The sequence below is a fragment of the Cyanistes caeruleus genome, chromosome 4 (assembly GCF_971803275.1).
Source record: "Cyanistes caeruleus chromosome 4, bCyaCae1.hap1.1, whole genome shotgun sequence".
Classification (NCBI taxonomy): domain Eukaryota; kingdom Metazoa; phylum Chordata; class Aves; order Passeriformes; family Paridae; genus Cyanistes; species Cyanistes caeruleus.
The window spans coordinates 43703784-43718355 of record NC_141704.1 but is presented as its reverse complement, the minus strand read 5'-3'; the positions used below and the strand labels follow the sequence as shown (position 1 = coordinate 43718355).

Here is a 14572-nt window from a genome sequence, read left to right as displayed (position 1 = left end):
CTGGAAGTTGGAGAGCAAGTTAAGGAAATTTTCTATAAGTATACGGGAATGCAGTTTCTTAAGAAAGATGGATCCTCGGATTTTTGCCCTGTTCAGGGAAACCCTTGAGCACGTGGCAGGTCATCATATGTTCTGTTTGGCCTGCCCCTAGCTAGCCAGCAAGCTTCTAGTTTTAAAACAATACCAGTATGTACTGCCTCTTTCCTAATAGCCAATTCAGAAGATTTTGGAGGATGCTGCTCTGTTGTGTGGTGTTTGTGATGGAGGGAAGGGAGCTGAAGGTAGTGCTAGGGGATGTTATGGAGGAACATGAAAGCTGAGCTGGTGCCGCAGCAAGAAAGAGAGGAGAGAAAGGGCATCAGTCAACATTTATTTCATGTCTTAGTAGTAGGTCTTATTGTCTTAGTAGTTCGTTGAAGTTTCAGGAAAGGGAAGATGGCTGCCTGTGAAGGTAATCCATGAATTCCACTGATTTCTCTTTATGGTTTTTGCAGAACAAATAGAAGCATAATACTATATGGCTTTAGTAATGGAGGTACTGATTTTGCCTGATAGTCTTTCCCTGTTGCTGATGAATTTCAGCAGTAGTTACCAGCAGCCATAGATGATTAGTTGTCCCATCATACCAATCATTCCCGCTTTTACTGGTTTGTTCAAATCACCTTGTTCTGTCTTGGGGTAATCAATAATGTGTGGTTGTTGTAGCAAGGACTCTGTTCATGCCAGGTTTTTCATACAGTGCCACATGCAGTCATACATCTTACAAGTAAGAAATTGCTAATTATTTTGATTCTTAATTGCAGATCTTTACTGACTTTACTGACTACTGATCCTATATATTTTTGGATGTATGCTGTAATTCCAGTTCATAGTCTAAAGCTTTTAACTCAATCACCTTTGGAAACTAAAGACACACCTAGTAGTAGACACTATAATAACTGTGCATTAAGATGTTCATACTTACTACAGGAAATTTCAAATCAAGCAAGGGAACAGTACTGTGGCTTCCTATTACCCTATCACAGGAGGTCAGTGACTCTCTGTAGACTGACTGCAGTGCATATATAATATTCTAATAATTAGAGAAAAGCTTTGTGATTTGACTTCTCACAATGTCTGATAAGCCAAGAAAGTCTTTCAAATGTATTACATTTCCTTTCAATGTTGTACTTAAACTACTCACTAGAAGACCAGCTTTGTGACATACTGTAGTTAATAAGTTTTCCATGCTGTCAAAAGTAATAATATTAGTGTGCCATTCAGTTAAATTAATTTTGTTTTGTGCACTGGCCTGCATAGACATGAGTGACATTTAGAAATGTGATCAGGCAGGAGCTGAGGAGAAGCCAAGTGGCAAAACAGAGGGACATGCAATGATTAAAGCAGAGCAGCCAGCTGCAGGAATTTGTGGATAGCCAAAGAGTTACAGAAACCAGGCAGTGACATTCAGCCATATATTAATCTTTTCATTCATTCCTTCCTTTCTCATTTATTTAAGAAATTCATTTTCTTCTTGTTTAATTAAGAATTTGGTATGTTTGGTCTCTTGTCTGGCAACCAAAGAGTGTGGTTTGGCTAATCTTTTGATTTCAGCTGCCTTCGGCCACAGCATTTCTCATATTGCAAGAGACATCTGATTGTGATGCTTTTAAACTGATGACTGTGAAGTGTCATTATCTACTAATAATAACAGTGTTTTCTCTTTCCATTTTCTCTGCTCTTTAGAAAGCAGTGATTGCAGTACTCTCTCTAAATAGTTAAAAATGTAATAGGCAGACTAAAAGGAGGAAGCCAATAAAACCTAGTTTGTTAATATTTTAATAACATTGGCTGGTTCAAATTTATTGCCCAAATTGCTTTCATGTCAAATTTTCCATTTTGTTGGGGAATATTACATAGTTATGGCAGTTAAAAGAAATACAATCCACTGGGGTTTTTTTTATATATATATTGCAATAAGAGGACAGAGATGTGTCACGAATTGCCGTTTCAAGTAGTGCTGTTCAGAGGGGGCTGGGGGAAAAGAAGGAAAAAGAAGTATATTTTTTTCTTTCAGAGAAAGATCCTGATAGGTCTGTTCCTTTTAAGCCAAGGTAAAAAGTAGTGCTGGCATAAAAAAGTTGTATCACAAAGAGTCAGAGTAGGACTGTGGTAGGAAGTCAGTCAAGAGGAATATGCAATTAAGCCCTTTCTTTTGGCTTTCTCACTTTATAGCATGACTGTATGCCTACAGATACCACCTCCCAATACCTTTAATGAACTCACTTCATTTGAAAGATTATTCTCTGTCTGCCCTAGAACTTCTCCCTTTTAAAAGTTGCCTCATGGACTTTTACTTCTGTTTTCTCTTCACCTAGTATCAGTCTCTTTTCCGTCTCTTCTTTAGCCTGTTGTCATTGCCAGTCACTTTTCTGCAGGGTCCAAAGTGAGCCCTCTGGATCTTTGCCTTGAGAATTCTCTTTTTTTCTGGTTTACTTGTTAGATGTCTTGTAACTGCACTTATATTACCAGGGGCAATCTTTTTGTGACCAAGCGTGCACATTTTAAGACGATGTAATCTCTGAAGACTCTTCTAAAAGAAAAAGTTAGTAAAAGCAAACTCAGACATTCTGTACTTCCATTTTGTAAGACAAAATACAGACTGATCATAGAGTAAGGAATCGTGCAGTAAGGCACTTCTCTGTTCATATACTCTATTGTTTTAAAATACTTTCTTTAAAGTTGCAGTAGGTACAATCATGAAGGCGATTCTGCCTTCTCTACAGAGGCTTTTAGCACCTATTTACTTCCAGCTTGGCTGCTGTGTTCATGGACATGAAATTCTTTCAGATGACAAAGGAATTACTCTGCTTGTTAGATGAGTGATCTAGTTGTTAAAGCCCTTAGGTTTATATTGACTGGACGTATAGATAACATTTTGCAAGTCTGAAACAGGTACTTCTGCAATAAGCCTTTTGTCTGAAAAGGTTGGGAGAGCTCTGCCTCTCCTATCCACTCTTGGTATTTTATCCCAAAAGTCGTGCACAAACTTTGGGGTACAGTTGTACTTGGTGTGCATACATGTTCATGTGATAGTGCTATAAGGGCTGACATGTTAGATCCAGCTCATCTTCCCCTTCCTTATCTTTCCCTGCTGCACCATCTATTTCTAGCCTGCTTCTACAAACTGAGTTCTAGGAGCTTCTTGCTCACTTCCCATTCCTTTGCCTAATTGTGGCAGAATTATCTTCATATTGTGGGGTCGTCTGGACCCTGATTTGCAAATATAAGACAAAAAGATTCATTCTTTCCTGATTATACCTATTGCAGCTTTGAAATTTTCTGCTTTAACCATGTATTTAGCAAAAATGCAGTACCTTTGGAACTAATAATGTCAGACAGCTGTGGTAGCAATAAAATTTCATGTTTAAAAGCAAAAATGGGTGCTAAACAAACCAGTATCACCCTTCCCCAGTGTAAACCCTGTTTGCTCTATGGGTGTGCAGGAGCAATGCTTTCATAGTTCTAGATCCCAGCTATGTATATCGGTTGCTAATTCTACCCACTTGCTATTGTGGCTTAATTGAAGTTGGGACCAATCTGTCATCAATTTCTGCATCCATGTGGTTCTGTCACTATTATTGTGGCACTTTTTGAGGCTTAGTGTATTCATGCCTTACATACCAAGGAAAGGAATTTGTTGCATTTGAGATCTCCATGTACAGACAGCATGTGGCTGTCATTAGCCTTAAAATTGTCTGAAGCCCATCAGTGTGGGAACTGGGAGTAGAGATTCTGTCATTACAATTTACCTGGGTCTTGTGAATTTTAAAGACACTAATTTAGCTTATAACCCACATTCATTCTGTCCCTGTTTTCTCCACAGAGTTTTAAAACGTTTTGGTTGCTGTGAAAACTATACAGTGAACATTACAAGCTTTCATTGTAAATATTGATTAGGGTAAGATGGTATTATTTTGGGTCTTTGCCCATATATTGCATCATATTGTGTTTCTCTCAGGCTTATGCAAATATTCACGATCAAAACCAGGTAGAAGTTGGAAATGGGCCTCAGTGTGTTTATATTCTTCCCATACTGATTGGTTTTGAGTCTCATATCCAATTAGGGGAAAGCATATGGTGCTGTGGCTTGTTATTTTGGTATTGTTTTACTAAGAGAACTGCAAGCATCAACTTTCTCATAATGTCTTCCACAAAAAATGTAGAGAATGTTTATATTAATGAGATAGATATGTCTGTTAGAGATTCTGCAGTACAAATGAGAGTCATCTGCATAAAAAGCATTTTTGTCTGTAGCTCATTAGGAGCATGTACTGTCAAGACAACCATGATTACTGACAAATAGGAAAAGCACCAAACAGTCAGGAGCTACTTAAGAGTCTTCTCTAAAAAGTCCAGGTTCTCAACAGGACTTCAAATAGCCTTTCCTAAGTTGAAGAGGTGTTAGCAGCATTGTCTCTCTCATTTATGTTCTGCTCCATTGCATCCTCTTTAAAAGTAATGAAGTTAGGAAGTTGCCTAGATGGAGAGAATCTTTTGATTGGTGCATAAGCATTATACATGAATAGGTTAATGACTATGAACCTCCCAGCTGGAAGTTTCTAACACTAACTTACAGTTTCCATCAAAGTAATTTACTAACATAAATTATTTATATACAGGGCTGAAAGAAATTAATAATAACAATAAGGCATCTCCATGGGATAATCACCATACCAGCAGCACTCATCTGTACTGTGTAGCCCTGCAGGGGTTTCTAATTATCTCCTGCAAACCACACCTCTTGTGATTGGGCTTTTTTGCTTCATTGAAGTACTGCCACTTCCAGTGTTTTGCCTGACAAATATTTTTTGAATTAAAAAAAAAAGTGTGCCTGTCATGCAGAGAAAAGGTTACAAGTACAAGTATTACAGAACTGCAGTTGATATAGATTTTCATACCAACAAAAAAAGTACTAAAATTGATTTTGGAGGCATTTAATGAGGTGCCCATGTTTTTTCTTCAGGTTATTCACTAGAATTAGCCCATCATCTGCTACCATCTCCCATGGCTTCCTGGTGATCTATGGAAAACTGGCAGTTTGCATGATGCTGCCTTCTTCGTGTTTCCTGCAGCTAAAATTACATTAAAAGAGGCTAAGAAAGCATTAAACTCACTCTTAAAATTATTCTTCTGTATAAACAATTGCAGTATTTGCAGTAGCATAACATGATTGCAAATGGAGAAATTCTGGTGAGAAGTGATGGTCTCTGTAGCAATAGCTGTTCAGTGTAAAGTACTTCCTTCAGCTACTGCTGAAGCACTCAGATCAAAGCAACAATCCTAATACTATTTTATGCTTTCTAAACATGCTCTTGCCTCAACACAACATTACAAAAAAAAAAATAATTAAAGACACCAAAGAAATTAAAAAAACAAAAATCAAAAACTGAAACAAACAAAAGCAAAAAAAACCCTTACAAATATCTACTGAAAGGAACAATTAGAAACATGCTATTGATTTAAAAGGGGACAAAAGTTCCTATGCTGCTACAACTAAAGCTCTGCCTAATGAATCTGGAGGTGAGGCAGAGCCCTTGAATATTGGGTAATACATAGAGATCTCTTAGATGGAGGGACTAAAATAAGCTTTCATATATACCTTGTTTCAGTCTCCTTACAGCCCCATGAATCCACAGGTGAATTTAAGCTGCCTCTGCAATGTAATAGAGCAGTGACTGTGGAGAACACCGGTGGCTGGCTGACCTGTGATCATGATAACACAAATCAATAAGCAATTGATTTCTTTCGTTCTGAGCAACCTGCAAGTGATAGATCAACTTCACTGTTACCCTATCCAATATGGAGTCAGAAAACCAAATGTCAGGTGAACAGAAGCATGATTTGCTGTCACTGTGCCATTTGAAGCTCAGCTAAAGCTAGGCATGAGCTATGCAGATTGCATGGCTGACGTCCAAAGTCTCATGATCTGAATCTGTGCTGGGATTTAGGGCAGTATATGCAGTCAGAGAGGAATAGTAAATTTTTTCATGGTAGTGAAGTCCATATTCTGAAAGACATCCAGGGTTGTTCCAGATATGAGTAAGATTTTTTATATTTGTGTCAGTCCTTTTGAACAAGGTAATAACAAAATTCTAGCCCTTCAGAGGTCTCCTCCCCAGCTACTCACTTTGCAATCTGAGGAGTCCTAATCTGTTTACATGTTCCTTCTGAAGAAACTGTCATATCCTTGCTTGTTCCTGCTGCTTTTCTTGGAATCTGTCCCAATTCTACCATATCCTTTTGAGGTGAGGAGAACAAGTGTGAGTTTTCAAGATACTGGCACAAGTGCATTCTGAGAGCATTTTTATACAACACACACATTTAACATCACAAGCTACTTTGTTTGTTCTGTCTGAGCATTTCTTAACTACATGTGACTATGCTTATTCTGTATGTTTTCTGACCTCTGGTGATTGCTGAGATGATGTCTGGCAGGGAACTGTCTATTGCTATCCCCGGATTTTAGTCCCAACTTCAAATAAGCAGTTTTAGAATGTCACCTTATAATAAAGTCCTTTGCACATGGACATGCACATGTCTGTTCTGTAGGAAATATCCTCTACATCCATGAGCATATGGGTGAGTTGCTCTCAGTTGTGTCTGAGAAAACACTGGAAGCAAAGAGAGACGATCATAGAAATGTACTTTATACACTACTGTCAGAATAAATCATGGAAGTAAACATCTGCCATAAGAACTAATGCCTTTGGAAGAGAGGCATGGCTGTCTGAATTTTTTTATTGGTCTGCTTGGTGTAAGCTTATCCTTCATATCTCAAAAACATCCTTGTTAGCCCCCCAAGACATACCAAGGGCCTTGAAGGAAGGGAGGAAAGCAGCTTGGATCATCCAACTCATCATTTCTAAGCAATATCCTCCCTCTCTCATCTGCAAGTTCCTATCTCTTATTCATCCTTTTAAAACAAAGTTCCTGTAATTCTGAACATCATTCAGCTTTTCTCTCTTTGCCAGGACTGTTAGGAAAATCTTAAGCAATGAATAGCAAAAGGCAGCATTTGGCAGGATCTCAGATGATGGGCTGGAAGGCAAAACCAAATCCTTCCAGCTATTCCTTATGTCAGGAGGGATATACTGTGTCCCTTCATGGTCTCTATCTGCCTTTTTTTTTTTTTTTTTCTCTTCTGACAGATAGGAGACAAGTCTTCTTATATACTGAATATTTTCTACTTTGTGGGGTTTTTTTATACTTTTTGCTTTTGTTACAAAGTGTGATGAGAAAGATCCATATTACTGTTTAACAGGAAACAGCTGTTTGTGCATGTTTCTTAACAGATTTCCACCGAAATGCACCCTGGAGAAAACAAAAAAATCCTGCCTTAGTTTAAAGAGCAAACCGTGTTTGTGAGACCCCTATTGTCAGGGGTGAAATTGTGAGAAGTATCACTTTCTGGCCACCACTTTCTGACATATTGTCACTTGGTTCTGTACAGGATAGTTGCTGCAACAGACTTGAGGTTATCAAGGATTTCATCTGGACAATTTATAGTAGTTTTCTCAATATTGTTGATTTGAATGTTTTCTTTAGGCAGTACATGTCAGAGATCTATTCCTGATAATTTTCTGTGGAGCTTTCAAAACTGCATTTTTAAAAGATAAAAAAAATCATTAAGGTAAAACACCATGTCTTGTCTGCTTTCACAGCAAGAAAAGCTGGGTGATATCTGCTTCTCCCTCCGTTATGTGCCTACTGCTGGCAAGCTGACTGTCGTCATTCTGGAGGCGAAGAACTTGAAGAAGATGGATGTTGGTGGACTATCAGGTATGTGTATGAAAATCTGCTTGAAAATTTTGTGGGCTTGTAAAGGCAGAAAATCAACTAGTGTTCTGTTGAAGGTCTCTTGGCTGAGAAGGTAAGGGCTCTTACTTCCTGTTGAAAGATGTGGCTTGTGTTTTCTTGAAAGCTGGGACATGACTAATTCTAGCTTAAAAAAAAAAATCACAATACATTGCATTACACTCCAAGACAAGGTCTGAAGTGTTACACAATCAGATGACAGTGCAAGCTTTCTATACTTTCCTTCTCTCCTGTTGCCTAGAGATAAATACAAACTATTCAGGCAAGAGAAAAAAAATCTGACTACTACAATTCCTGTTGTCTGTTTAATCTCACAAAATGTGAGCATTTCACTGCAATGTTGCAGCTAATAGGTAATAGAGGAACTCACTACAGGTTACCATGCTGACTCCTGTTTGAGGTGCTAGGAAGATTGTTTCTGCATGTGAAGGGCTCAGGTGTGATTTCTTAAACGTGCAGAGTTAGAGGTGCTCTGCATTTGCATGCACACCAGAAATCAAAATGACAATCTTGTGTGTGTGGTAGGCAGTGAGGCTGATACATCCAACATGCTCAGTACCTGCTAGCAGCCCTGGCAGCCTTTGCAAGGGATGAGGCTGTGCATACTGCGTGTGACAGGGCGTATGCCACCTCTGAGGGACGCTGCAGTCAGCGCACGTGGCGCCTGGGCTGTGTCCCAGCAACCTGGTGCAGCTCCCTGTAGGTTTCTGTTCTCTACTGTGTCTGGAATTTGGACACAAATTACTGTCTAAACTGCCAATTAGTTGAGACCAAATTAAATAACAAGATGTTTTATAAGGTGAGGTCTTTCCAGGAGAACTTTGGTTTGTATGCCTTCTGTTTAGAAGAAACAGTTGCTGCCCACTATTGAGAATGAGGCTATTTCCAGCACAGTTCTAGGACTGAAAACTTTTACAGCTGCCACTAACACACAGATGATGTAATTGCTCATTTTAATTTACCAAGTGACAAGAAAAAAAGTGGTTTGCTCTTGTTTTTTTATAATCTTAGCACAAGGTAATAGCTGTATGCAAAATAAACAGAAGTGGGAACTTATTAAAAGCAACCTTGAAGGTTTTATTTACCACTTTCAATGACTAATAACTGGAGGCCCTTCCCATAGTGAAGGGAAACAGTCTTCCATCAATAACCAGTTATTTTTTGGTTTATTTGCATCTAAAGTCATCCACTGCACAGCAACAGATACAAAAGTAAAGGACATACAAGTGTTGTTGTAGTCATTACTCAATAAAGTCTAGCCTTTTCTTGTCCACAATGGACACTCGATTAAGACACACCACTAATAGTTTCCCTAATGCTCATAATGAACAAATTGCAAATTAATGTTCATAAGCACATTTACTCTTAATGGTTTCCTAATGAAAGATTAGATTCTCATAATGACAAAGCGTGGGGATTTTTGACTGAGGGTTAGTTCTGACAGCCAGATCATCTATATTCTTCTCCAAACTTCGTGAGAAATGCGATGGATAATGGGTACTCAGCTTATAAGAAGTGAAAGAGAGGGGCAGGGTAACCACTAATGAACTGAAGGGCTTCTACAAACTTCAGATAGAAAATATAGTACATCATGTTGGAAATAACTATGAGGAAATGAATGGACTTCATCTTCTTTATGTTCTGAGGCACATGGAGGACATTTAAATTTCTAGGGAGAGGTTTTGTTCTCCTTTTTTAGTGCCATGCCAAACCTGAAACATCATGTTCTCTTGGAGACAAACAAACCCAATGGGATACCATAGTTGAAGCTGGAATTCAGAAATCACTGACAGTGATAAGTGGCAGTTAGTCTGGTATTCCTGAGGCAGTAATTATAGATGAAATAATGTTGGTTTAAAGTAGATCCAGTATCTTTCATTGGGGAATTTATCTTTTGAATAAATTATGCAACAAAAACTTTGGAAATCAGGCTGAGATTCTGTTGTCATAATTCACACTAAATAATACCTGCTCTCTAAGTGCTAACAAAGGTGACAGGATTTTATCTTGATTAGCAAATAGGTCCACCTAGTTTTGTTACTTTCTCTAGATACTGAAATGTCTTTTCATATTATAAAACTGAAAATTTTGCATAACAGTGGAGATGCAAAGGTTAACAGTCAAATGTGAACTCAGACTGAATGTTACCTATATATTCAATAGCAGCATTAACAAGAGGTGAAAATGCTGTAATTGACACAGATGGGGGAAACAAATCCTAGTGATTTGTCAAAAATAGGCAAAAAATAACTTTTTGTTATTGTTTTGAGTTTGGGATATATCTTTTAGTTATTCTTTCCTGGTTTTGAGATGATGATGGAAAAGCAGAATACAGATGTTTGGAAAGGGTTCTGCTTTTCTCTTGCACTCATCCTTTATGCCTCTGGGAAGTTTACCTGCCTCACAGAGAGAGGGAGCAACGCCCTGGCTCCCACAGAGGGAGCACTGACAAGCATTCACAGCACAGTGGTGGGCAACTTCACGGCTTCCCTTCTGGCTGCTTCTCTCCACATCTCAAGTATTATTGCTGCCAGTAAATATCTGCTACACCTTTGCACCTCAGTGATGTAGGAGGTTTCAGCAATTACATTGTCTTTAGTCCCAATACAAAGAACAAGTCGCTGTGACTCAGCAGTCATCTGAACTTTTACTACTCTATATAGATTTATTAAATCCATAATTGTGATCTATTGGGCTTAAATACATGCTTGGTTTTCTTTTTATATGTATATTTATGTTATGCAGATAGAGAGAGCCCTGTTACAAAAGTACCCAAAGCAAGACAGATTGAAGTATATTGAGAGCACTGTCTTTCCTGGCATTTTTACAGGGCCTCAGCTGGTAAACTTTAATCCTTCTAGTCAGCATATATAATGCTTAATGGTTACTACAGTTTAAAAAACAGTTGCAGATTAAAAAAAAAAACAAAAACCCCACACTTTATAAAAGCATTTATCACTAGCAATTTTCATACATTTCATTAGCAATCAAAAGCCAAGCATAAATTACTTTGGAAACAGATAATAAAAACAACAAATTAATCATCAAATTCATTAGACTTACTCTAACAAAACCCTATCAACCCATCTGAGCAGTAAACTCCCAGGTCTTAAACTTAATTTCAGAATCAGGCTGAGCAAACCATGGTTCAAACACTGAAACAATTTAGCCTGAGTTTATCAACTTACTGCAACAAGTGGAAATTATTAGTTCTGGTGAGCAATGGCCTCTGGCAAGCAATTATGCATATTCTAAAATGGCATTGTAATTATTTAAATTATGTTCAAATGGGTTGCTAATGAATCTGACATCTGGAAGGTGATGTGTAGGAACTAAGGATACAAAGCAATTATTTTTGTTTATCTGAACTTGGTGGTCTTGAGTGGCATTATAAGCATACTTCACCTAAAATGTCTATGAGACTTAGAAGCTTAGGTCTTAGAGGGAACTTAGACTCCCATGTTACTCCATTGGTTTGGTTTTGTTTTAATTTCATTTAGGTGATTTGCAGAATTGGAAGATTTCAAAACCAGTTTGTGGTTTAATCTCTCCAAACAGTCCTTAGAGACATAATCCAGCTAATTCCTTGATAAGAGCACAATGCAGCTCGCCAATGCCATTCAGTTCACAATGGTTGTTTGTTAGTTACAGTACTTCATTAGGTTCATGATCCCTTCTGCTCCAGAAATGGACAGGAATTATCTGCAGCTCCCCTATGAGATATTCATATAAATCAAATACTGATTTCAGATACAGATTTAAACGAGTATGAAACTTTATTCTAAATTCATTTTAATCTTATTTGTAGTTATAATTTTAACTTGTTTTCCAAAGTGAAATTGGTTGTATAACCCTCAGTGCACTTGATTAGTAGCTAAATGTGGTCTGTGGGATAAATATGGTGCTTCTTTTTACTACATAGAAAAATTTGAAATACATACACACATTTGTACAGATATACAGATTTCCATCTATTCAGCCATATCCTCCATTTGAATTCAGTTTGTTCCTAACATAAAATAAAAACTTTCATTTCAACTTTCATCAGTTTTCCCTGCTTTGACTAAGCCAATCATTGAAATAAATTACCTGAATACCCTGAAAAGCATTTTCCCTCTAAACCTTCAGGAATGGCTGGGGCTGGCTCCTGAGCAGACTGTTATAAGGTGTTTGGCCACTTAGGCCCTTCAGGTTATGTGCCTTAGTTTGGCTTTGATTTGGGTTTTTTAAGAACTTCAGTGGCTCTGTATATTATGGTGAAATACTGGTTTGTATCAAGAAGTCACCCTTTAGCAGCTGATAGTAAGCATAAGCCTTAGCACATCTTGTCATCTTTTCAGGCTTAATTTCAGTATGGTTTATTCTTTCTAAAAATCTTTAGAAGTTAATGTGCTTTTGCTCTCTTTTTATTTTAGTATGCTTAGCTTTTAGTGAATATATTTACCGGGAATGTATCCTAGAAGCAAGAAATACACCCTCCCCTTATGTCCTCAGCACTGCTGCCTCTCAGCACTCCCCAGTTTCAATGGGGACTAGATGTCCTAGCTGGCATGGGCTCAGGTATTGCCTTAGGAACTGTTGCCAAGTAACAGATACTGTAGCAGGCCCTAAATTGTACTATTTACTGCAAATTAATGCTTAGAAAGAATTGCAAGGAGAATAGGATTGTCATTGGATCCATGTGCTCTTCCTTCTGCAGAAAGCTGCAGATACAGTTGTGAAGAGAAAGTAGCCCATAATCAGGCCCATTATGGGGGGAAGCTAATCTCAATATTTGAGTTATAAATAGAAAATACACAGTACCCCTTTATATCTGCCAAGTAAATACTCATAGAGCCATCTCTGGGGACCAAATGGTTCTGTAGTAGGAACACAGCTAGTTTTCTAGAATTTGAAAGATTGCATTCAAATTCAAAAGGCTTGACCCAATGTTCTTAGAAAAGAATTGAGAAGTTAAAAATTATTTGGAAACCAGCTCTTTGAAGGCCAGGTGAATGCTCATTCTGCAGTCAGAGCATTCACTTTAATAACTTCATGAAAATATAAGAAACCTTAAAAGCTGGCTAACACAAGTGCAATATTATGGGAAAAGAAATAGACCATTAATGTCATGGTCTTGCTATAAGCCCTACTGTAAGCATAACTCAGAAAGTATTAAGAGAAAACAGCCTTATTAAAAGATTAAAGTAAAAATAAACAAAAAAACCACCACCACCACAGCTGTATTTTCAACTAGCCTAATCCTAAGGAATCCAGCAGAGATCAGTACCAACAAATACTGTAAGATCTCTACTTAGTGTAGAGAATTTCTACATCATCTAACATCTCAGTCTCTCTGCTACACCAGCAGAACTTCCAATAGCAGACGGCTGCAGCAATGCATCTCTCATGCTCACAAAGTGATCACACAGCATTGCACTAAATTCATTGTGGGCTCCTACAATGGTGATGGCATCAGTCAGCAAATCTCCATCACATCAAAACCTTTCTCTCCTGCCTGAAAGAACATTCTTGTTGGTGACATCTTCTGTAACACTGGGCAGTAGGTGGGGGGGTTGCCTGAAGTGGTCCTTCCTAAAAAGTTAATTAAGGGGATTTAGGGAGTTGTTTCTTCTAATCCCAGGTCAAGCCTTTGACATCAAGCCACCTTCTTCCTCAATTTAAAAGCTGAAGCAAGCACCAAAATCAACATATATTCCAAAGTACAGTGTATCCATCATAGAAGCTAAGTTAAAGGATACACAGCCTCTCATATTTCAGGGCATTTTGGAAGGTCTTAAGTGGAAATTGTCCAATAATTGTCCATTTTGTAGTGAGTCCACAATTTCCACTGCATCATATATACAGCTTTTGCACAAAACAATATATTGTTTTAGATAAACAATCTATTTATTCATACAAAGAAGCAGAGTCACATTGTTGTGTTTTGTTTTGTTTTTCCTCCTGTGCATAAAATGAGGAAAACAAGACCATGCTTTCTGATTGTCAGAGAAGTTGTACTAAACCAGTGGGCATTGCTATGAGAAACCTAGGGCAGTCACTGTGCTGGAAAAGTGCCTTGGCTTAATAGCTGTATGAATAGCTTCTCGATTTGAGAAAGGAAAGGTTATTTCATGTAGACACTGACCAAAGGTACACATGGTCAGTGCCCAGCTGGCTGGACTCTGCCAATCAATAGTCATCAGTTTCTGGTATTTTTATGGATTTCCTCCTCCCTTCCCCAAAACAAAGAATATTTAAAACAAAGACTTCTTATTCTTTCATTGGAATAGCCATATCTAAACAATGCATTTTGTGTTTGTATGCCTGTTTCCTCCTGATTAAATTATACTAAGTTTTTATTTGGTTGTGCAGTCCCAAAGCCAAGTGTAAAAAAGTGTGTTAATCATTTCATTTTCATATAAGTAATTAATGCACTAGGTTTTCAAGTTCCTCAAGAATTTCATAGCAATGTGAGTGGCTGTAAAATGGATATAGAAATACTTAGATAGATTTTAGGATCCTTAGGGAAATTAGGCAGTTCAACTGTTACAAGTAAATTTAATTTCTTTTTACTCTCTGAAATTTGCAGCCTAAATATATTTTTAATGGGTTTTAAGAAAAAAAATGGAAAATAAAAAAAAATCTTTTTCATCTTTATAAATACAGTTTAGATAAGTGCCTAAATGTGCAGAGAAAGTAAGTATAAATGAGACTATTTCCTTTTCACAACAAT

General features: G+C 37.7%; 1 protein-coding gene across 4 annotated transcripts in view; it reads left to right on the top strand.

The window, feature by feature from the left end:
* The window catches only part of SYT1 (synaptotagmin 1), a 332112-nt gene that overhangs the window by 275328 nt on the left and 42212 nt on the right, over nucleotides 1–14572 (top strand). For all 4 annotated transcript variants that reach the window (XM_086884216.1, XM_086884217.1, XM_086884214.1 and 1 more), the window contains one exon: nucleotides 7704–7821. In XM_086884216.1, the coding sequence (XP_086740342.1) occupies nucleotides 7704–7821 (118 nt within the window). The remainder of the gene's footprint in view (nucleotides 1–7703; nucleotides 7822–14572) is intronic.